Consider the following 26304-nt stretch of genomic DNA (forward strand, 5'->3'; position numbering starts at 1 on the left):
AACAAAAGTAAAAACCGTTTCTTGTTTTAATTGCTGAGTGTTGGAACCATCTTTAATATTCTTAAGTGATAATAAAAATTTTAAATTGGTCACTGCTGTGGACATATTTTGGATGTAAAATTGTCGCCAATTTCAGTTAAGATCAACTAGACATTATAACAAATCTACTTGTGAAAACTCAAAGTTGATATGAGTTTCTAATTAGGAGAAGTGGTGATAACAAGGTTTTGAAGATGGCTGCCATGATGTCAAATTGGCACATTCTTCATTTAGGATCAGCAAGAAATCATAATAAATCTTTAGATGACAACTGCATGTCGATATGACAATCCAACTAAGAGGAGCAGCAATAACAAGATTTTCAAGATAGCAGTCACAGTGGAGATAAGATTGGCAACATTTTCAATTAGGTCCAACTAGATATCATAAGTAATATTCTGGTAATAACTCCATACTAATATGACTTTGCTATTGACAGCATTGCCATGTTGTGTTACATTGTTACTAATTGACTGCAAAGTTGTGTTACTTTGCTACTGATAGCATGCCAAGTTGTGTTACATTGATATTGCTAGCATACCAAGTTGTGTTATATTGATATTGCTAGCATGCCAAGCTGTGTTACATTGATATTGATAGCATGCCATGTTGTGTTACTTTGATACTGATAGCATGCCAAGTTGTGTTACAATGTTACTAATTGACTGCAAAGTTGTGTTACTTTGATACTGATAGCATGCCAAGTTGTGTTACAATGTTACTAATTGACTTCAAAGTTGTGTTACTTTGATACTGATAGCATGCCAAGTTGTGTTACAATGTTACTAATTGACTGCAAAGTTGTGTTACTTTGATACTGATAGCATGCCAAGTTGTGTTACTTTGATATTGATAGGTCTTTCCCATCCACATATTTCTTGAAATGAGTGTGAGGGTCAGTCTTCATTAGTTAATGTTATCCACTGAAAATTAATCCATCACAAGAAAAAGTCTCAACAATATTTACTGTGTGATGTGTAATGTTCACTACTGCTACCATTCTGTATTTCATCCTAAGTCCTTGCCTTCTTTTCAATTATGGAAGCATGTAGTGCTAAACAAGTCTTGGAATGAGAGACAGACAGACAGACAGAGAAAGAGAGAGTGTATACCTGTCTCTTGTCATGACTAGTGCTGGCAAGACAGCCAAGAAGAAGTGTGAAAAGTGTTGGTAGAATTTCCCGTAGGGTTCGAGGTGTATTGGAAACAACCACTTTCCAGACATGAAGGGCAGCTTGACGGACTAACAAGGCTGTGTCTGACCGCCCCATGTACATTCCTGCAAGTACCTGGTTTCTTCTCTCAGTTCCAAGGGCATTCAAGATTGCCTTAAAGTTGATAGAAAATTTGACAAATGATTGATGGTTCTATTTTCTATGACACTGTTATACAAGACTTTCAAAACTTACTGCAAAATTATAACATTATTGGTTTGTATATCATTTTTATATTATTATTATTATTATTATGAGAACATTTTTATTGTATGTCACATCATCTTAATAATTTCTTCCCTACAAAATAGAATAACCTGTTTCAAAATGACTGTACGCAAATAAAATAAATATATAAGATGAAGACACTTGTAGACAGATTACCCTTGATAAGCCCTTTCAAATAAAAAAATGCCCCAAGTGGCCGAGTGGTCTAAAGCGCTCTCCGTTACGGATCACTTCCATCTCACCTGTCTGCATGGGTTTGAGTCTAGGATCGGCTAATGTGGGTATGTGAGAAAGCTTGCCAGTAGCTTCTCGTGGGTCGGTGGTTCTTCCCGGGGTTTTCCCGGGTTCTTCCTCCACCATTAATACTGGCCGCCATGCATAGTCTATCGTGTGCTGAAAAATGGCATTAAACCCCACAACAACAACAAATCAAGCCCAACAGCAAACTGCACAGACACAGATCAACCACAACATAATGCCCTAACAGATCTGAGAATATGCATTTAGTTTGGAGTTATCAGTAGAACAAATAACATAGACCATGACCTGCCATCACATTATGTGACCAGGGTTTATGCTGTTTGCAGCTGGATGTGACTTATAAGTATTTATAAGTATATATGATAACTGACAGAAACATTCTAAACACTAGGATTCAACAGAATGACATGTTTCCATTTCACCACTATGGTACAATCTAAAAACTTTGCAAAATTGCTCAAACAAGGAAAGTTGGTCAGCATAACCTACTTTTCATTAAGTGTGAATCCAAGTACTGGAAATGAATGTCCTTTTCAAGTTTTATGAATAGGAACAGTGTCATTAAAAATGGAGCTCAATGAAAGAAAAATGGACTATATATGCCTTCTAACAATGACCCATGATGTCAGAAAATTTACTTGTGTCTTGCCCAATCAAACAATGATGATTACCAATGCTGTAAAAAAAAGTGACAATGCTGTCCAAAAAGCAACTGTACATTTGTTGCCTACCTATGACAGCAATGATGCAGAGCTGCCAACCCTCCAGACTCGCAATTTAGTAAAAGAGTGATGTGTGTGATTAGGATTTTTAGCGTAGCTTTAACAATTTTTCAGTCATATCGCTACGATGTCTGCAGTGTGGCAGTTTATAGTGAGGCACTAAAGTCTGTCTTATTTTTCCTCACAATATGAAACACCCTTTCACTGTCACTGTTTTTGATCTCCAACTGAGAAAGGCAGGTTATATTCAGCATGAAAACTCAGAAAGAATGCTTCAGTAGGTGGCATAAAGTACTCCAGAGCTGAAATCTGCTGGGTGTGCTCATAATTTTCCCAAAATCTATATGCTTTTTGCTAGCAGTGTGCTTTTTCACATCATTCTGCCACATGCCCACGGGGGGACATATCGTTGCTTATAATGTATCTGTCATACATGTACTATATAATAATATTATTATATAGTACATGTATGACAGATAAACTGTAAGCAATGGTACGAGGCCCCTGTGCACATTCCCAATTCTACAATTTGTGACAAACTACTGTGCAAAAAGCATAATGTCCATCGATGTTTCATGTCAGAACACAAGGCCAACTGTTTGGTGTACTCCAATCTATGCTTCACTTTTTGTGCAATGCATGTCTTTTTCCTTGGAGGTGAAAATATTTTAAGTGCAGTGTAGCTTAATTAAGAAATGTTATTAATCCAGAAAATGAAACATTGAATGGTTAACGATTAATAGTGACGGCACATGCAAGGAAAATATGAACTCAAGCAAATTACGATACATACTAATTATTCCAGATCTCAAAACTTTCTATACTCGAAAAAACTGTCTTCATTTAGTGTTTGATTACAAAAATTACAGTTGCTATGAGTATGTACAGTTGTCATTTTTTGAAAAATCAGTTGGGCCCTTGTTTTTCTCGCGAGTATTTGTAAAACTTCTGTTCTAAATATAGATGATATACTTTACAATGCTTTCTTCAGGGCAAACTAACAACTGGATATAGTTCTACTAACATTGTGACTAGCAATACAGGACCATTATTGGCATCAGTGACCATTGCAGCTATCTTGATTAGTGCTTAATGTGATTAAAAGTTATTTTATTCCTGATTTAAGCCAAATGAGAATTCTAGTTTTCTTGCATACACATGAATTCATGAATTGCTATCGAGAGTGGTGAAATTCATGCCATAATCATGAGGGTTAGCAGGTCTGATGATGACCAATACTGTCAGAAAAGTGACAATACATATGTCTCACTAACCCATGTCAAGGATGATGACCAATGCTGATGGAAATTGACAACATTTTGGTCTTGGTTACCTACAACAATAATGATGACCAATTGTGCTGGAAATCTGACAATACTTATGTCTTGCCATCCCATGACAATGATGACAAACAATGCTGTTGGAAACTGACAATACTTGTGTCCTGAGTATCTTCAACAATAATGATGTCAAATGCTGCAAGAAACTGACAATACTTGTATCCTGACTACCTTCAACAAAACTGATGACAAATGCTGCAAGAAACTGACAATACATGCATCTTGGCTATGATTGAATGCTGATGAAAAAAGGCAATAAATCAACGACAAAAAGTTTAATCATCTTGCCTTATGAGAATTCTCTGTGCCGAAGTTATCATCCTCTGATGCACTTTCTGTGGACATCTTTCCTGATACCCCTGTATGTAAGAAAAGCATATATTATGTCACAGTTCTCTAATTATATCGTATGATTTTGTTCCCTTAGGAATCATTCATTAAATTGAATTATTTTTCATTAATTATTCTGTCCTGGGTATCTTTTGTGATGACTCTTAGGTATAAAAACGGCAACTTCATGCCTATAAATTAAATTAAATATACACCTGCTCTGAAATCAGCAAACCACCATAGAAAATAAACCAGGTCAGGACATCATAAAACTAACAAGTCAGAGTTTCACTTTGAGATCTGTGATCAACCAACTGCAAGAGGCTTTACTTTTATAACAACATTCTGACTGCTATTTAAAATTCAAATTCAAACTTAACCTCACGTGTTTTATGATCTGAAAATGAAAATATTGCTTGAAACTCCTTTTTTTAATACTTAGTCTAACTTGTAGTCAGGTTGTCTGCCTCAGTGTGTCCTTGGCACTTAGCTCCCAGTTCCTTCGTGCTGTTAAACCAACCAACCAAACCATTAATAACATTTTGTATTCAACATATACCTGGTCCACTTAGTAACCTGTACAAACAAGTTTCCCTGTATTTTCTCATATTGTTTAATAGCTGTTATTGTCATTTGCTTGCCTTTATGACAGCAGTGGCATACAAGGCCATGCAGTTACATAAACTGGTAGAAAAAAGATTGCAAAATATTTAAGTGAATTATTGGTGATTGACTACTTCATTGCTCAGTATGACCAACAAGACAAAACTGTGCAAATCTAACTCATAACCATATAACCAAAATACTGTAATAAATATATACACATTCAACAGGAACTAAAATCTGACCTGGGGTTAAAAAAACTACATTTGTCTTATTAAAGCATGTATACCCACACAGCAGATCAAGGAGTTTGTCCAAAAAGTTCAAAACTGTATACAAATTTCTTTGCTATAATGATAGCAGAATCTATTCAGTTCAATAACATGTACATATAAAACAAGCATATTCAAATTAATTTGTCAACTGAAGTGGGTATTTTTTGGTTAAAATGTAGCTAAGGGCTATTCTATTTAAACATACGGGGGGGGGGAAGGCACATTCAAAAATGGGTGACCACCCATAGAAGTGATTATTTTCTACCACCACCAGTCATACCAGTGAATTTTGGACACCCATGCCCATGAATCTTTTGATATGACATGGCACAGAAGTGATTATTGTTTATTGATGACCATGCATGGAAGTTCTTTTATTTTGCCGTCCGTGGGGTAGTGGTATGTTTAAATGGAATAGCCCTAACAAGATCCTTGTCCTGAAAACCTCAAATTTAAAAAAATGTTTAATACATTCCAAAAGAAAAAAAATGCTGTAGTGGCCCAAACATCTAATTAGGTCACTAACATAAAAATACATACATACCAACCAAAATGTATTGTTTAAACTGAGTGGTTTTTTATACAATCTTGCTAACAAGCTTCTTGGAACATATGGACAGTCAAATGGACAGACAGGACCAAATAAAAATTCCCATTACAAGACTTAGTGGCATTAAAAATGACAATATATTGGACATCAATGTCAATGATTACCTGGATAAACAGTCAACAATGTCAAATTATTAGCGTTTCAAACCAAATAGAAGCTGTTGATGTAAACAACTAGGCAGACTGCTCACTGTCCTTTTCTGGTTTCTAGAACAGTCCATTTCAGTCAAAGCTGTGTCATCTGCATCCAATATTTACAATGTCTAGTTTTAAAATTTCTAAAACAAAATTAACCAATAAACAGGAGGAACTCTTGTATAAATGTATTTAACATGGTTCTCATGCTTTTTTAAAGATAAATTTCCAAGTCATTTCCAGGGTTTTTCCAAGACAAAATTAATTTTTTCAAGGTTCATATATGACCATTACTGAATGGAATTAAAGAAAATTTTAGCTTATAAAACATGCATTTTTAAAAATTTAAATAAAAGATGTTTCTATTTCAAGACTGCCAGAACACCTAAGTCAGAAAAGATGATGATGCATTAAACCACAAAATGTATCACATGAAACAAGTTCAATTACTGTATATGCCTGTAAAATGGCATATAAGTCATTTCAATGTACAGAATAAAAGTTCTAACTTAACTTGGCTGACCTGCATTACGTTGGTATGAGGAAACAACATAATGAACATAAATTACTTTTTTTCCCTTCAAACATTTAATTTTAAACAGATCAGAATAATCAGTTGTAAATCAAGATAACAGTCAATATGCATGTTATACAAAAGAAACATTATGCAAAAACAATAAATGAAAAGTATAAGAATCTTTTCCGACAGAAAGAAAAAAAGTTTAAACCTTGAATTAATCTGTCTCAATAAAAACCCAAACAAGATTTTTCAAACAACCTACACTCCTTAAGACAATTTGGTAAAAATCCATGATTTAAAAAATCAGTTACTAAAAGGGTTGATTCAATTTTGACAAGACGACGTTTAAAATTATGTACTACTAAATAAAAAGGACTGAATTTTCTGTAAAATATCTGTTTGTAAAGTGATAAACCGGTCCCAAAAACCTGTATTGATACTCACAAGAGCTTCTATTGTTTTGTAATATTCAATACAAGGGATGTCAATCTCCCACTTCTCCTGTGACCTAAATAATATTTTAAATCAATGCTTCAAGCTACATGTCACAGTGTTAAGATTAACACCAAAGTTCAGCTTTGAGATTCTACATTCGGAACTACAAATTTGACTTAAAATGAATGTCAGCCCGTTTTCTAATCTGGGTATACTCCGAATATTTCCACCACATTCGGACATTTAGGTTGGAATGTGAAGTCAGATAAATTGCCTATAAAAAAATTGGAATTTGCCACCACAGTGAGGTAATGGCATAAGGTAGTAGCCTACCAGCGGGCCTAGCAAACTTAAATTATGTTACATCAAGTCATACCTGCATGCAATCAATAGGAAAAATGATTTATTTATCAGAAATGGCAAGTATTCATTATGTCTTTAATATGCTGACAGACATGACAAACCTACAACATAGATGAAACCTTACCCGGCATTCACCATTTACATTACTAGTCGAGGCCCCGAGTGGCCGAGTGGACTAAAGCGCTCTTCGTTACGGATCACTGCCATCTCACCTCTGTCTGCGGCGGTTCGAGTCGAAGATTCAGCCAATGTGGGCATGTGAGAAAGCTTGCCAGTAGCTTCTCATGGGTCGGTGGTTCTTTCCGGGGTTTTCCGGGTTCTTCCTCCACCATTAATACTGGCCGCCATGTATAACCTATCGTGTGCTGAAAAATGGCGTTAAACCCCACAACAACAACAACAACATTACTAGTCACGTGACTATGACATCAGAGATCCAATAGTCATGTGATATTAGAGCAAACACCTAATGTTGATGTACAAAAATTCAAATATATTAAATGAAAGTTCGATACCTTGTGTAAAAACCAGACAGAACATATAATTCTCAAAATATTTATTTCGAGAACAACGACCAGAAACTTGTCTCTGTAGCTGCAATCTGGACAGTCATACTCATCATGCACGTAGCACATGTCAAACCTGTTAGTCACGTGGTACAACAAACTCAGTTTAGTTGTTTATGGAATAAATATATGAAGAATTTTTGTGGGTTTTTTTTATTTCATGTTCTTTATTATTACAAACAGTACATGACTTTCATTTAATATTTTTTTTCCTGCAACATTTGAAATGGGCTATTATCAAGATCATGTGACTACTGGATCTATGATGTCATGCACATGTGGGTTGCGAAATTTGTGTACTCGTGTAATTAGGCTTAGCAATGCAAATCGAGATTACCAGGTCAAATTTCAACAATGCCATAGTTTCATCTCGTCTTTCAGAAGATGAAAGACATAACGATGAAAATATTTCTCAGAAAATATATAATTTTCTTATCGATTTCAAGCAGATATGACACAATGTAACAGCATTTAAGTTTGCTAGGACATCTGGTAAGCGACACTGCCTTGCCAACACCAAGTTGGCTTCTAGTGATGATGGACTGGCTTTCAACTTTACATTAAGAAAGGATGCCGACATTGAGCTGTCTGTGCAACAACCTGTATAATAACCGATTCTAATACAATGAAATGTTTGGATTGGCTCGACAAATATGTTTATGGCAAGCACCTAAATGACCCATTCTGCAATCTCTGAATATTCTGGTCAGAACTCGGTAAATTTAACTCATAATCAGTTCAGATATGACTCAATTACATAATTGTTTCAAGTGTCAAATGCTGGCAGAAAATTTGTCGGGTTTTTGCAACATTCATCAATATATGCAAGATTCAAAGACTTTTCACACGAAGAATTTATCATTTCTACCATCCTGGTAGCATGGGAACCCTGGTTTAAAGAAAAGTAACCATTACATTTACAGAACTATTTTTACTGAACATGTTTAACATCACATCTGTTGCCTGAAAACACACTCATCTTTGCAAATATGGTAACCATTAAAGAAACTCCAGTTCAGTTTGAAATGCCAACAAGTTGATAGTGTTAGAGACCCTTTGTTACAATCAGGTAATAATTTATAAACTGAAGAAAGAAATGATTAAGTTTTATACATTTTTATATCCTTGATGCTTTTAGTTTTTTAAATCAGTAGGGTGATACAAACAAATGGGAAGATAAGATAATACTATAATATGAATACCTGTTTATGAGAAAGATTACAAACAAAAACATATTTTGCCCATTGATAAAAAGAATAAAATCTTACTTTGTGAATATGGTGATGTTACAAAAAACCTGACCAGTTTAAACAGTGTGTGATTTTGATTTTAAACATAGCTTTAACAATTTTCAGTTATACTGCTACGATGTCTGCAGTGTGATAGTTTATAGTGATGTCTAGCACTGAGGCATCATGCTGCAGACATTTAGCATTATGTCCCACCCAGTTACATTATCCTGACACCAAGCCAACCAGTCCTAGCACTATCCTCTTAATGCAGAGTGCCAATCAAAGCAGCTGCAAGTACCATTCTTATCAGTCTTTGGTATGAATCAGCTGTGGTTTGAACTTGTGACCCAGAGCATCCATGGTGGATGATCAAACCACTAGGCCACCGGATCGGTCAGATCCAACAGTGACACACAAAACTCGATGTCAAAAGTATGATGAGGTTTGCCAACAATTTTGACAGAGATCTGCAATAATTATGAGTCTGATTAGACAGGTTCTTTGTGCGTTGTATCTGTATCTGTATTTTGCTATTAGCAATTTCAAAAGGCTTGGACTGGTAATGGTATGTAAAGAAGAGCTTTAAAAAAAAAATAGCTGCCAGAAAAACTGTACTTAGACCAGCAGATTTTAACAGCTGCCAGCTTTAAACCCAAACACTGTTTAGATTTAATCTAATTTTATCAACCTGCATTTTACCTGACATTTTAAACAATAGATCTCCCAGCAACTGGACTGAGCTGTATCGAATTCGCCAGTTGTCATCAAACAAGCCACGTTCAAGCTCTGGAAGAAGGAGCTCAATAGCGGTGTTGGCATACATATTGATAATTCTCTGACCTGCACGAAGGGCAGTATCTCTGACATACTCTGATTCATCTGCAAGTGCCTGCAAATTGATACAATGGAATGTCAATTAACCAGATTTCAATTATACACACTACCATATATACTCACACAGAAGTTGATTCCAACTGCAAATAGCACAAAGACAGATCTTTTGTCACATAATGCACCAACAGATCTGTCTCTATATAGTTTGACTGGACTAATCTGTCAAACTCTAATCTGCTGGCATATAACACAACAGCAGATCAGGGTTTATAATGTCTGCAAATAATGAATATATATGGTAGTCAATCATACAGATGATATACGGTATTCAATCATACAGACTATATATGGTATTCAATCATACAGACTATATATGGTATTCAATCATACAGACTATATATGGTATTCAATCATACAGACTATATACGGTATTCAATCATACAGACTATATATGGTATTCAATCATACAGACTATATACGGTAGTCAATCATACAGACTATATATGGTATTCGATCATACAGACTATATACGGTAGTCAATCATACAGACTATATACGGTATTTGATCATACAGACTATATATGGTAGTCAATCATACAGACTATATATGGTATTCAATCATACAGACTATATATTGTATTCAATCATACAGACTATATACAGTAGTCAATTATACAGACTATATATGGTAGTCAATCATACAGACTATATATGGTAGTCAATCATACAGACTATATACGGTAGTCAATCATACAGACTGTATATGGTAGTCAATCATACAGACTATATAGGGTATTCAATCATACAGACTATATATGGTATTCAATCATACAGACTATATACGGTAGTCAATCATACAGACTATATATGGTATTCAATCATACAGACTATATACGGTATTCAATCATACAGACTATATATGGTATTCAATTATACAGACTATATATGGTAGCCAATCATACAGACTATATACAGTATTCAATCATACAGACTATATATGGTATTCAATTATACAGACTATATATGGTAGTCAATCATACAGACTATATACGGTAGTCAATCATACAGACTATATATGGTAGTCAATCATACAGACTATATATGGTATTCAATCATACAGACTATATATGGTATTCAATCATACAGACTAGTGGTGTATTTCCCAGATACATGATTTATTGTCTATAATGTTACTGATTATCTTGCCAAGAATTCTGCAGAGTGCTATGTCTTGCTTGCTCAGCTGTGGCATAATCCAAAAACCATTCATAGTCACTTGAGCAGATGATTATCATGACCTTAATACTGGGTCACCGAGGTCATTAATATTCCTCTTATAATAATAATGAGGACTTTGTATAGCGCCTAATCTTTAGAAGCTCTAAGTGCTTTATGACATTAGACAACACCTATAAGATAAAAAACATATAATGATATGATTACAAAAAGAAACACCATGAAATTAGAAAACATATAAACAAATAATAAAAAAATCATGATGAGAATATTTAAGGTAGGAAACATTATTAGGTCTTTAAGTTTGTTCTTGCAGTTGAAATAAGTGAGTTTTGAGAGCACTCTAGAATGGGATCACTGTGTCTTTGTGTCTAAGTTCAATGGGCAATTCATTCCACGTTGCTGGGCCCTGGTATGCAAAAGAACGCTGTCCATATGACTTTGTTTTCACAGTGGGAATAATGAGTATACGATTGTCAAAAGAGGAGTGTAAGTATCTTGCTGGTGTGTACACATGGGTGAGGTCAGAGAGGTATGTTGGACTAGAGTCTGACAGTGAAATGTAGCACAGAGAACAAATTTTGTGTTTGATTCTGGATCGAATGGATAGCCAGTGTAGGGTACAGAGCAGCGGGGAGGTGTGCTCTGATCGGGGTACTCTAAGTATGATCTGAGCAGATGTGTTTTGAACTTTTTGAAGTTTCTGGAGTAGATATTGAGATGAACCAGACAGAATTGAGTTACAATAGTCCAGTCTTGAAAGTACTAATGAACACACAAGTGTTTTAGTGGTATCAACTGAAAGATATTTGCGAATGGAGCCTTGCATATGTTCATGACATGTTGGTGCAATGTGAGAGTACTGTCCAGAGTAACACCTAGGTTTTGTACTGACTGTGTGAATTTAATGTTGGTGTTGCTGATATTTATTGTTTGAGGTAAAGGATGTGAATGAGAAAGTCTTTGTGTTGTGATCAGAATGGCCTCGGTTTTATCATCATTCATGTGCAGCTTGTTACATGTCATCCATGATTTTACATCAGAAATGCACCTCCCTACACCTTGGATGGTAGCATCTACTTCAGTTGGGTGGCTAGATTTGTATATTTGGGTGTCATCCGCGTACAATTGGTGAGACACTGGATGATGATCTATGACATTTGAGAGTGACTAAGTGTACAGAATGAAGAGAACAGGTCCAAGAACAGACATTTGAGCCATATAATGTCTGCCTGGGTCAGAGAGCACTCGTGGAATACTGCACTGCTAGCTGTACCATCCAAGATGAATACACTCATCACTTTATACACAATGTTGTCAGAGAAACCGAGCTAAATGCCATAACTTAGTGTTGACAATGATAACAACACCATCAAAAGTAATTTCTATTTCTTGCCTTTTTTTTCTTCAGTCAGTACTAAAACCAATTATCCTGACAAAAACCCATCTTCACTAGCCAAGGTTCTGATATGTTATCCATATCTACACCTTGGTGAACTGAGCTGCTATTTTAGTGCTTTGTCCGAGAGACATCTAATGGATTTCGTCAGCTGCCTCTCTTAGCATGTAATGCCAACTAACCAATAGCATGTAACAGCAGTACATTATATATCAGACAAAAATGGTGTAGGCATTTGAATTTAAAAGGATACTTTGTAAGTTTAACATTGAAAGTATGACTACATACCAGAGAGAAGCCATTACATGTGAATTTACTGAAATGTATTTGTACAAACACAAATGGTAGTGGAAAACTGCTCATTTATTAGTCTATTCAAGTTGTCTGCTCCCCTGGTCTTGAACAGTGTTCAAATCTGAACAACTTAATTTGATTGGATGCAGTGGCTTTCTGCTGCTTCCAATGCAATTCACAGAAGACCCAAAGCACAGAAATAAGTGCTCGATCTACCAAGGTATAGATATGTTTAACATATCAGAACCGTGGCTAGTGAAAATGGACAAAAATTGTGTCTCCTTACAGTCCAGAGAATAATATTTTATACAAGTTGCTCAAAATTAAACTGCTGAAAATACACATTTTATGAGAACAAGGAAACTAAACACTGAACAATAAACAAAATAAATTGCTACTAAACTGCTTTACTTCAAGAAACCATAAAATTTAGTTGTCACCAAAATAAAGCATGTGTAGAAGATCACATTGGATTTACCTTCAATATGGATGGGATGCTAGGCCCCACATAGGGCAGGAAGTTGTCCCCAAACACTGATGGCAGGTAGATGTACAGCATAATGTAGCCATCTCGTACATAAGATGGGATGTCCAACCTTTCAGCAGTCTGGATGATGGATGGCATCATCTTCTGTAATTCAGCAAGTCCAAGGCCTCCAAATACTTCACTTAGACCTGAAACAGTCAACAACCAGAAATCAGTCAAAGAAATTTAATGTCAGCCACTTTTTTAAAACTTAGACCTCAGGAAAGGTATATGTTTGTAAAAACAAGAATGCTCAAACTGTATCCAAAAAGAAATACAGGTCCAAAACTTTATAAAATTAGCAAAATATGTTTTGAAGTTATAAAGGTATAATTAGGGCTGTTCCATTAAAAAAGATGGAACCTTTGGAAGATATTTTTACATTTTAATAGTAACCTATAAATGTACTTTGGAATTCTGTATTATCATCACCAGAATTTGAAGTAAATATGGAAAATATCTATTCAAAACTGTCTTTGCAGTGTACTATATAGGTTTAAAGGGAACAGTCCTAACATCATCTGCAAATAAATAATAGAAAGAAACAGAAAAAGGTCTTCCATGGAATGCTAGGTCTCGTTTGCAAAGCTATGGCGTAAGACTACAAGCCTGATATTGCTCACTGCATTAAGTGATGTGGCAGTTTAGGACTAAAAATTCACACTTACACTGAACCTTCGTGAGGAAACGTTTGGATCACTTAGCTGCTACAATGTCTATTTATGATAGTGTCGATTATATTCTTTTATGGACCTTATATACAGGATCATACATCCGTTGTAGTAATCAAATACGAGAAGATAGGACAAATATTTATGTCAGAGTTATCTGAAAAATTTAAGTCAGAGTTATCTGAAAAATTGACAGTTTTATTGCAAAAGAAAAAAGTGACCGTTGAAGGGACTACTGCATTACTGGCTGAAGAGAATTTTCAGGAATCCAAGGTATGACTGTTTATTCTTTTTAACTGATCAGTGTTAAAACTGTCCCTGATATTTTTGAGCAAATAAAGATTCTCAAGATGGCCACCATATTAGTCATAGTCTTTTATGACCAACCAGACATCATATGAAATCTTCTGGTGAAAACTATGTCGATACGACCATCCATTCAGAAAAAGTATTAGGAAGTAATAAAAGATTTTCAAGATAGCATGGCAGACATACTGGATTTCAGATCAGTACCATTTTCAATAAAAGTTAACTAGACATCACAAGAAGTATTTATGTGAAAATCCCAAATTGATATGACCATCCATCCAGGAGGAGTAGCAATGACAAAAGTTTCAAAATGGTTACCATGGCTGCCATAGCAGTATGATAGGAATCGTTTTCATTTAGGACAACTAGACCTCATAAGAAGTCTTAAGGTCAGTATCAAATGTCTATATAACCTTCAATTTGGAAAGAATAGTGATACGATTTTTAAGATGCTACTACGGCAGCTATACTGGATGTGAGATGGGAACCATTTTCATTTGGAACGAACCAGATATAAAAAGTCTTTTAGTGAAAACCCCATGTTGATATGACCATCCATTCAGGAGGAGTAGTAATATAAAATGTTTCAAGAAGGCAGCTATTGTGGTTATAATGGCTGTCCAAGTGGCATCATTTACATCTTGGACAACTAGACTTTGGGATAGCATTATTTAGATAATTGGCATATACGACTTTTTGCACTTAACACCACCTTGGGGCTTTACAAATTTTTTTAAAGTGAAATACTGATGCCATGATTTCATTGCAAATAACAGTGAAACCTCTTCTAATCCATGAGCAAATCTGACTGCCATTTTGGGAATTTTTAAGTACCCAACAAATTTTGGAACTCACTTCTCCATAATGAACCAAATCTGTCAAAGCTCTGAATTCATTGGGTTCTCCTTTCGCTTGGTTGCCTTGCTACCTTTGATCAGATTTGTGAATGACCAGGATAATTTAAGGTAGTTACACAAATATGTTTATAACAGTGTTTGAGTGCTCAATTGAAATGAATTGACCTGACTCACAACCCTTACTGCTAGCTCATAAGTAGGATGTTTACTCAATTGTTTGAGTGCTCGATTGAAATGAGTTAACTTGGCACACAACCCTTACTGCTAGCTCATAAGTATGATGTTTAAGTGCTCAATTGAAATGAGTTGACCTGACACACAACCCTTACTGCTAGCTATGAAGTAGGATGTTTGAGTGCTCAATTGAAATAAGTTGACCTGACACACAACCCTTACTGCTAGCTCATAAGTAGGATGTTTGCTCAATTGAAATAATTGACCTGACACACAACCCTTACTGCTAGCTCAGAAGTAGGATGTTTGCTCAACTGAAAAAAGTTGACCTGACACACAACCCTTACTGCTAGCTCAGAAGTAGGATGTTTGCTCAATTGAAATAAGTTGACCTGACTCACAACCCTTACTGCTAGCTCAGAAGTAGGATGTTTGAGTCCTCAATTGAAATAAGTTGACCTGACACACAACCCTTACTGCTAACTCATAAGTAGGATGTTTGAGTGCTCAATTGAAATGAGTTGACCTGACACACAACCCTTACTGCTAGCTATGAAGTAGGATGTTTGAGGGCTCAATTGAAATAAGTTGACCTGACACACAACCCTTACTGCTAGCTCATAAGTAGGACGTTTGCTCAATTGAAATAAGTTTGACCTGACACACAACCCTTACTGCTAGCTCATAAGTAGGATGTTTGCTCAATTGAAATAAGTTGACCTGACACACAACCCTTACTGCTAGCTCAGAAGTAGGATGTTTGCTCAATTGAAAGAAGTTGACCTGACACAAAACCCTTACTGCCAGCTCATAAGTAGGATGTTTGCTCAATTGAAATAAGTTGACTTGGCACACAACCCTTACTGCTAGGTCATAGGTAGGATGTTTGAGTGCTCAAATGAAATAAGTTGACTTGGCACACAACCCTTACTGCTAGCTCATAAGTAGGATGTTTGAGTGCTCAACTGAAATAAGTTGACCTGACACACAACCCTTACTGCTAGCTCATAAGTAGGAAGTTTGAGTGCTCAATTGAAATAAGTTGACTTGGCACACAACCCTTACTGCTAGCTCATAAGTAGGAGGGTATGTGGGAAAGCCTGCCAGTAGCTTCTTGTTGGTTGGTGGTTCTTCTCTGGGTTTTCCAAGGTTCTTCCTCCACCATTAATACTGGCCGCCATGTATAGCCTATCTTGTGCTGAAAAATGGCATTAAACCCTAGAACAACAACAACATAAGTAGGATGTTTGAGTGCTCAAATGAAATAAGCTGACCTGACACACAACCCTTACTGCTAGCTCATAAGTAGGATGTTTGAGTACGCAATTGAAATAAGTTGACTTGGCACACAACCCTTACTGCTAGCTCATAAGTAGGATGTTTGCTCAATTGAAATAAGTTGACTTGGCACACAACCCTTACTGCTAGCTCATAAGTAGGATGTTTGAGTGCTCAATTGAAATAAGTTGACTTGGCACACAACCCTTACTGCTAGCTCTTAAATAGGATTTGCATGCCTTTAACTTTTTAAAAATTTCATTTCTTTATTTAACTTAATACAAACATTAATTAATGCGATATTGAACACAGGTTTGTATAACAGCAAATATGTCTGGAAATCGGAGATTAAAACATAGCAGTTAATTAATTTCTGACATAAATGCCTGTGGACATAGTGACGACTATAGATTGGTATTTTTCACATTTGAATACAAGAGGACATATCAAATTAATGATGATTATACTGAAACAGAATTAAAATATACAACCACATGTTCACTAGGCAAAACTTGTTTCACAACCATTTATTTCTTAAAGTCCTGCAACATTTAGGCATTAGTGACATTTTCACAAATCAAAATTTTATCAAAGATTGTTATTACAGTGTACTGAGATTTTTTCTTGTAAAGAAAATGTAACAAAATACAGGTCTTAAAAGCTGAGAATTTCATTATGTTGATTAAAATTTCCACAAACTGCCAATTCTTACAATAAAACAAGCAATATATCAGGGTTCCATTTTATATCTGATCATGATTTTCTTCACATTCAACAAATAAGAGTAATTTCTTTTGGCATTTTCTAGAAACTAAATTGGATCCGAGACTACCTATTCACTATAAGTGAGTTCATGAGTTATTTTGGTGCAAAAGACCTGGGTCTGTGCAGTTTGTTAGGAATAATCAGCAGAACAAACAACACAGACCCTGATCTGCTAGTGCATAATACAACAACAGATACAAAGTCTTGATATATTCTAATGCAGGTGAGATTCTAATTTGTTTTATGGCTATTTCTGTTCCATACCTTGAGCAGCACCTGACCTATCCACAGAACTGGCCTCTGACTTGAGTACATCCATCAGCCATTTCATGAGATCATTAAACTTGTCCTTGCTAAGTCCCTTCACCATGGCACCAAGGGCTCGGGCCGAGACCGTACGAACTTCAGGTACTGGGTCCAAAAGTGACTGCTTTAAGCCAGGAATGACCTTATCTATGTACGGTTCCAAATCCTGCACAGAAATAGTATTTTAAAGCTAAATCTGCTGATGTATATCACGGTTCAGAAAAACCACTCCTACTCGTCCAGTCCAGGTAAATATTGGCAGGGTCAAGTAAAACCAAAGTACTTACACGGGTCAAGTAGCTGCTTAATTTGCACATTCAAAAAATGAATGTGAGCATAGTTTCTACCCTTAAGAATTGTTGATGTTCAACAACGCCTAACATCTAGTGTGCAACCACTGCAACCAAATTTTGCCCTACATTTTGTCAGTCTAGAATCATGTAGCAAAGGAAGTCATCTTCAATTTTTAAACATGTACCCAATGCAAGCTTCATATAAAAATGGGCAAAAATTATGAGAATATTATGCTGCCGTTTCACACCTTGCCATCAATTTCTTTATATTTGCATCTACAATGACACTTTTCAGTAATTCAAACATCATTTTGATGCAAAGAAATTGTCCCTTTCAACAAGCTATCTCACATCATTTTGAGTAAGAGCTATGAGAAGATGAGACTGAGAATTTAAAAATGTTTAATTTCTTTTCTTCTGGTCAGATAATGTTTTCTGCCACCTTCACCTTTACCGCTTTTTAGGCCTTCGGTACAGATGTAGCAAAGTTACCCAGTGCAGTGCGCTATAAATAGAACACCTGTTACCTATTCGACTTCATACACATAGGCCTGCCTGTTAACTATTAAGATATATAGTGTATGTTATGTTTAACAGCAATTTTAACCATTTTACATTTTTGGTACACATCTATATTGTATGGAAAAATTTAAGAGTAAAGTCTGATCGTTAAAGCAGTGTAATTATTTTTCAAGGAATAATTTTTTACTGAGAGAATTCATTTACCGTCAAGTCAGTGAAGCCGCATGACCAACCGTAACTTCCATTTCTCATATTCGAAATTTACAAGATTTTTGTCCGTGTCTACATCACTAAGTCATCTGAATTTGATAATTTACAAAAACTAATTGCTACCTACATCAATATCAGAGCCTTCACCTAAGTTATTGAAGCTTTCATAGTTGTGATTCTAATCATGAAAACTACGCAAGTACTTAACGAAATCTGCGACCTCCATTTTGGAGAGTGGAGAATACGAACCAGTTACATTAAATAGCAGATTTTGACCAGAGCATAAACAGTGACTATGTGATCTGACGTAATGGTCATTCGCAGAAATGAATGTAGCATCTAATAGGGGGTTTTCCCCGAAGGTGGCACTCTGAAAACCTGCTTAAAATGGCTGATACCTGCAAAGGTGCTTCCATTCAAAGGCACTTCCATGCAAATGGAGTACAGGCATCGTAAGGCGCTTCCATGTGCATGGAATGGAGGCATCCAAAGGCACTTGCATGAGGTAAAGGGTTAAGACTGAAGCTTTATTGATCACACTAAGATGAAGATGCCAGCAGATATTTTTACTAGCATGGAATTGCTTTCACAAGAACAATGATGCTGCTAGCTTACAACTGAAATAAGTATTTTCAGTGTCTCTGCAAATCCTGCTAACCTTCATAAAATGCATGCTACAGACAGCCCTTAAAATGGTTAATTTTGTCTTATTCCTGGTAGAATCATATATCTAGGATAAACTAAAAAGGAGTAGGGATTATGGTAATAAACCACCAACTGAATCAAAAGTATAAAAGATACAGTTATAATGAATCTTTATTTCAATCAGCCTCCCAAACAACCAATACAAATATAACATTTGTTTGTTCTATATGATTGGCCTATCTAATGTTTCCTAGTCTTCATACTGGGGTATTGACTTTAGTCTTCTGATCATGGGAGATGCCTGTAGGAAGATAAGATTATTATAACCTCCCATGTTATGTGTAAAACTAATTACCTTCTGATCTGTTAAAGAGTACATATTGCCAATAATCTGAGCTGCCATTTTCCTTATCTCCGTGTTACGGTCCTGGAATGCCCTCTCAGCTACAGGCATGATGAGGGCAAGAGATGGGGCGTCAATAAAGTGGACAAATTTGGTTTCTAGCAGCATTTGCAGGCATAACATTGTCTTTTTGGCAGGTTCCTGAAGGGCATCAAGTAGAACAGGAACAATAGCTATCAGGAAGACGAAAGAAAAAGGTTACTAGAGATCACTTGTTCTCAAATACTTTTGAAACAAAATAACACTAGCTCACCTTATATGCTTGCTGTACAAGTCAACTCCAAATGCAAACTGCACAGACTGTGATACATCATTGCATGATGCACCTGCAGATCTGGGTCTATGCAACTTGATAGGAGTCATCAATAAAAAAATCAACACAGACCCTGATCTGCCAGTACAATGGGCGGTGGCAGATCAGGGTCTATGCTGTTTGCAGTTGGACTCAACTTGCACGTTCAAATTCAAAACATTCTGACAATCATTGACATGCCACAGATTAAAGTTAGAATCATATGTATTCAGGATTGAGTCCTTCTCCAACTAGTTACTCTACATGCTAAATCTAAGTGTCATAACCTCAATGTATGTTTTCTGATACTTGCTTCTGAGCTTAATTCAGAATCTGATGCTAAATTAAGCATGAAAAATACGAGATTATACCTGGAATTCATAAAACTTACCAAAACAAAGAAAGAACTAAACATCACATCAGCAGATTTCAAAATTATCAGTAAATTGCCTTTTAAAACAGCAAGAATTATTGACATAACTTTCATCCGTTTTAGTGGGAATGAAATAAAACATGCATTCTCTTCATATTATATTAACAGCATTTTCTGATAATGAATCAGATTGTGATGGCAAATGTTACAATAATAAATAGTATCACAGATAGTATACTACATCATAACTGGGATAGCTACCACATAATTTCAGGACAAATTTTTCATCTGGTTTCCTTATTTTCCACACATCTTGAATACGACTGAAGGTAAAGTACCTGGCAAATCACAAGGAATCTGCATGCATTAATGTTATTACCACAGTCTGTCTAGTTTTTGCAAATATTTGTCTAGTGACAATTTTAACCCAAATTTGGACCAAACAAAATCAAACAGATAATTATCTTAAAAGCCTTAAAACTTTATTACAGATATCACAATGCCTCACCAAACCTCATCTTAGTTAACATTGCTGCCAAGAACAATCTAACCAAGTTCATATAAGTTTTATTGCTGATGGTATGACTGACCCACCTTCATAAAAGGCATCTGATTTATTTACATACAAGTCAAGTTTTTAAATGTTCTTATAAAATACCCAGAATCTGTATATGCAGAGGAAACATAAGCTAATTTGCAGGCATGTTAACACTTTAAAGACACATTCTTGCTGGTAAGCAACATACAATTTTATCAATTGCAAATTTGATCTTCAATTTTATACTTATTGCAGTAAGCAAGGAAGAATGCACATCCATGTTTCTTTGTCTTCCTTTTATGCAACAATAAAACAAACATACTATCCTTATTTCTTCTCAAGGAATTTCCTTAAAATATAATACCTTGAATTTCAGGGTTGCGGATGACAGATCCAATCTGTTTGAGGGCTTGTGCCCCTGCTTTTTGTACCTTGACGTGAGAGTCTGTCAGAACCTCTGTCAATTTTGGCACTATACTGGGCAGGCAAGCTGAAAGCTGTTTTGGGGCACAAAAGGCCATAGCACCAAGCAACTCCACAGCACCTACAAGGAAAGAAAAATTGTACAACATTCTCTTGACTGCTTTCTTAAAAAAAAGTCGCAAAAGAACGGATATACAAAATCTATTCCACATTAGCATCCCCCTACTTTGAAAAAATATGGACATTTTTATCAATATTATTATTTAACATTCATAAAATGATTTTATTATTATTTTTAACATAATTATTATCATCTAATGAACACTACAATAACAACCTTCATCATCATCATCATCATCATCACCATACTAGCGCAACAATAGGGAAATATTTTGTCTTTCTTTAAGTGACTAGAAATGGTAAAAGTTTATATTTCTGAATGTTCATTGCAAAAATGTCAACAGTCGATCACACAAAGACGTCAGCTCTTAATAATGATGACAACTGCTAATCTAATTTCTATTGAACCATCAACAATAACACCAATAATTCTTCTTTGTATTTGTCTTCAGTCCATTCTGTGTAAACTGTTTAACCTAGAGCAAACAACAAACGACAAATGAATCAACCAGCATACACACCCATGCACAAAAAAATGCAATTAATTAAATATTTTTATCACCCAAACTGATAAATATTTACCTAACTAATAAGTAATTGCAAATCATCAACATTAATCCAACAGCAAACAGCTGATGCAGTTGTATTAAACTGCATTATTAACAACCATTAAACTGAAGCCATTTGACATGTTCATGTAGACAGCCAGCAGTCACATCATCAATCCACTGGTGGCCAAAAGTCAATCAGTTCTTTACTAAACAAAAATTTGTATTTGTGTGTGGTTTAGATTTTTAACGTAGCTTTAACAATTGTTCAGTCATATCGATACCATATCTGCAGTGTGGCGGTTTACAGTGATGTCCAGCAGTGAGGCATCTTGTTGCAGATATGTCGCATGATGTCCGACCCAGTCATCTTATCCTGGAACAAAGCCAACCAGTCCTAACACTAACCTCTTAATGCTGAGAACCTAGTGAGGTACCTGTTAGTACCATTTTTATAAGTCTTTGGTATGAATTGGCAGGGTTTGAACCTGCGACCTCCCGCATCCGAGGCAGACGCTCTAACCACTAGGCCACCAGAGCTGTCCAAGTTAGATACATTACATAAAACTATGACACTTTGTGGACCCTGACCATTGTGCAAAAGCATGGTTTCCCTGATCTATCAAATTACTGCTTCTGTAATATATTTTGATTTAACATGCCATAACAAATATTACAGTGCTCTAAATGGTATTATGGCACAAAACCTTTACCATGTCATAACAAAGATTAATCTCATTATTAGATTTCATACATTTATTGGCATAACTATATTGCAATTATTTTTTTCATACTGAGGACTAAATTAAGGTACAGTCACTAGCATGAAAGCCTTTTTTATTATATTCAAACAAATATACACCTGCTACAGAAATGCAAAGTGCGAAAAAGAAGTTACCTGTTTTTGTTCTCCAAGAATCTTCCTCTAGGCCTTTCAGAAGAGAAGGAAGAACTAGTTTCACTCCATGGGCTGTCAGCATGCTCATCACTGCTTTGGAGGTCTCATCAGCTGCCTAGATAAAGTACCATATATACTCCCATATAAGTTGAGTCAAACTGCAAAAAACATAGACCCTCATCTGCCATCACATAAAGCACTGGCAGTTCTGGATCTGTGTTGTTTGCTCTACTGAGTACTCCAAACAAATTGCACAGATCCAGACGGACAGGTGCATTATGTGACAGCAGATCTGAGTCTGTGCAGTTTGTAGTTGGACTCATCTTATAAATGATTATACACAGTACATGAAAATGCATGCATTTTCATCCATGCATGCAGAAAATAAACCAGGTCTCAAAACACCTCAATTCCAATGTACCTTCAACATTGCAGCTTTCCATGTCACTGGAACTAAGTCTCAATACAAATGGATAAGTATGAATAAAACCAGTGCCTGACCCCCTCTACACACATATCTCTTGTTGAGTCTTCCTTTTATTTAGCTAGGAAAAGCATTAATGTTGAGTTAATCTAGGGTGTGGAAATAAGTAAAGATGCCAGAGTGATCACAATGCCAAATTTCTACCAAGCTTGACTCGAAACAAGTCATATTACATGTGTTTAAGCCATTTTTTCACTGTCACTTCTTTGGTTTTCATTTATCACAGAATGTGTGATCATGTAAGATGAAAACAGGCTGATTAAGCCCTTTAAATTTTTTATCTAGTTAAAGCTGTTCTGGTTCAAGACTTAAATAAAGGTTAACAAAATTTTGGACCCAGGGACTGAAAAAAGATTTTTTCAGCCTCTGAAAACTTGTTAAAGACAGTACAGGAATTAAAGACAAATTCCCATGCCATAAATTACAAGCATTTTTGTCATTAAGAAGCATAAATCTTGAACACGTTAAAAGAATGGTTTCTGAATCAATTTTTTATCTTGTTCTTTAATGATTTATATCTTCTATTTTTTTCTTGTGCATCTTTCAAAGAATTTTAAATTTTACCTATAATCTTTTATCCATAGGACTATATTTTTATCTTTATTTGGATGGTTTTATCATTCTAAAGTTCTATCTGCAAGGATTCTGCTGACCCAGATTGCCCTAGGGTACCATAAATGGCATACCATATTCCCGCCCTCTATTTAGCTGGGCATGGTTGACTGGAGATTACATACTAATGGGATTAAATGATCTGGACTGGTCTACTGATGTGGTCTTGAACTACAATTACTGTGCAGAAACCATCACAGCTCTCCCTCATTAAAATGTGCATCACAATAATGTTAGTCTTGATACAACACGGTACCACTATGGACCCCATGAACAAAATCATACCAATGTATAATGACATGAGGTGAAAGAAAACAAGGAAAAGTTAAATGTTATATTTATTTCCTTTTCAAAACACCACGATTTTGCAAATTCATATATATATATATATATATATATATATATATATATATATATATATGTATATATATATATATATATATATATATATATGTATATATATAACTGTGTGTGATTAGAATTTTTAGTGTAGCTTTAACAATTTTTCAGTCATATCGCTAAGATGTGTGCAGTCTGGCAGTTTATAGAGATGTCTAGCACTGGGGCATCATGCTGCAGACAAGTAGCATGATGTCCCACCCAGTCACATTATCCTGTAACCAGGCCAACCAGTCCTAACACTAACCTCTTAATGCCGAGTGTCTAGCGAGGCATCTGTTAGTACCATTTTTGTAAGTCTTTGGTATGACTTGGCTGGGTATCGAACCCACGACCTCCCGCTTCCAAGGTGGATGCTCTAACCACTAGGCCACTGGCGCAGTCTATAAAAAAACTATCACTAAACGTAGGAAAACAGATGGAAAATATTAGGGATGAAATGAAGAAGAAACTAGATGAGCAAAACCACTTCAGTTTTGATTAAGTATATGAGAAAACAGAATCAATAGAAAATAATATATTTCTGAAGCAGAATGAAAAATTGAACAATTTATGAAAGAGTAAAGAAGAAAAATGTCAACAAGCTGGAAAAACTGGAGAACAGAATATAATCCATAAATAACAGAGTAATTAAAAAAAGAATCAACATGATGAACAACAGTGAAAAAACTTGACTCCGCACAACAAAGAAGACATACACAGAAGCCATAAAACGGGGCGAATCAGAAAATGTGACCATGAGAAAGACACTGACAAAACTGGTAAAGATTTTACAAGGACTAATAGAGATGACATCACAAGACAAAAGAATAGTAGGTTCCACAAATTCAAAAGTAGAAGAGAGTGGAAAAAATAAATAAGGCGAAGAAAACAAATCAAGAGAAGTAAAGAAACAGTTAAACCTCTCACGTAGAAGATTAACTGATAATGACTATATACTGTTAGGCAAAGGGCTAAAATTTTTTCCCAAACCAAAATGTCAAAACAAAATTAAATTAGCTAAGATATTTTTAATTTTTCTAGACACTTAAAATTAAAAGAACTCATTTATAATAAAGCATATAACAATTCAGAGAGCAAATCAGATTCTTTTCATTCTAAAAAAATAGGTCATTTTTACACAATTAAATAATCTTTTACAACACCTAGTGGATGTGATTCATATTTAGATTTTTACATTGATGCTTTCACAAAAGAGATATTAACTGGTAATCATCAAAAGCAATATCATAGTAATATTTCTTAGGACAAAATTAAGTCTTTATATAATCTAATGAATGAAGACAGTATAGTGATTAAAAAGGCTGATATATCAAACACTATTATTATTATGAATCAAGATTATATTAAAGAAGTTGAACGTCAATTAAATGATGAAAAATACTACAAATATATTAATGAAGACCCGTCAATAGAAATCAAACAAAAAATTTCAACATGCATTAATGAGATTGCTAAATATAATGATTCCATTCATGAGGAATTTGATACTTGCCCTCTTAACATACGTACACCTCAATTCTACATATTACCCAAAACTCATAAAAATCCTGACCATAATTTACCTTTAATTTATCCAGGAAGACCCATTATATCAGGTTGTAATTCATATACTGAAAACCTATTCAAATTTATTAACAGTGTTTTACGGGGCCCCGAGTGGCCGAGTGGTCTAAAGCACTGTCCGTTATGGATCACTGCCATCTCACCTCTGTCTGTGCCGGTTTGAGTCTCGGATTCAGCCAGTGTGGGTATGTGAGAAAGCTTGCCAGTAGCTTCTCATGGGTCGGTGGTTTTTTCCAGGGTTCTTCCTCCACCATTAATACAGGCTGCCATGTATAGCCTATCGTGTGCTGAAAAATGGCAGTAAACCCTACAACAACAACAACGACAGTGTTTTACAACCTTTAGTGAAATCGCTTCCTTCATACATTAAAGATACTACTGATTTCATTAAAAAGTTGAAGTCTATTCCACACTATCTGATAACTGAATCCTGGTATCATTAGATGCAACATCACTA

General features: G+C 35.4%; 1 protein-coding gene across 1 annotated transcript in view; it reads right to left on the reverse strand.

Moving 5' to 3' along the window:
* The window catches only part of LOC149775038 (stalled ribosome sensor GCN1-like), a 218870-nt gene that overhangs the window by 69939 nt on the left and 122627 nt on the right, over positions 1 to 26304 (reverse strand). Inside the window, exons 32-39 of the mRNA XM_089943740.1 lie at positions 22787 to 22901; positions 21162 to 21341; positions 19547 to 19767; positions 17480 to 17687; positions 13114 to 13310; positions 9572 to 9761; positions 4093 to 4163; positions 1152 to 1367 (exon numbers count right to left, since the gene is read on the reverse strand). Of these exons, the coding sequence (XP_089799866.1) occupies positions 1152 to 1367; positions 4093 to 4163; positions 9572 to 9761; positions 13114 to 13310; positions 17480 to 17687; positions 19547 to 19767; positions 21162 to 21341; positions 22787 to 22901 (1398 nt within the window). The remainder of the gene's footprint in view (positions 1 to 1151; positions 1368 to 4092; positions 4164 to 9571; positions 9762 to 13113; positions 13311 to 17479; positions 17688 to 19546; positions 19768 to 21161; positions 21342 to 22786; positions 22902 to 26304) is intronic.

The sequence above is a fragment of the Sinohyriopsis cumingii genome, chromosome 19 (assembly GCF_028554795.1).
Source record: "Sinohyriopsis cumingii isolate HCF-2022 chromosome 19, ASM2855479v2, whole genome shotgun sequence".
Lineage (NCBI taxonomy): Eukaryota > Metazoa > Mollusca > Bivalvia > Unionida > Unionidae > Sinohyriopsis > Sinohyriopsis cumingii.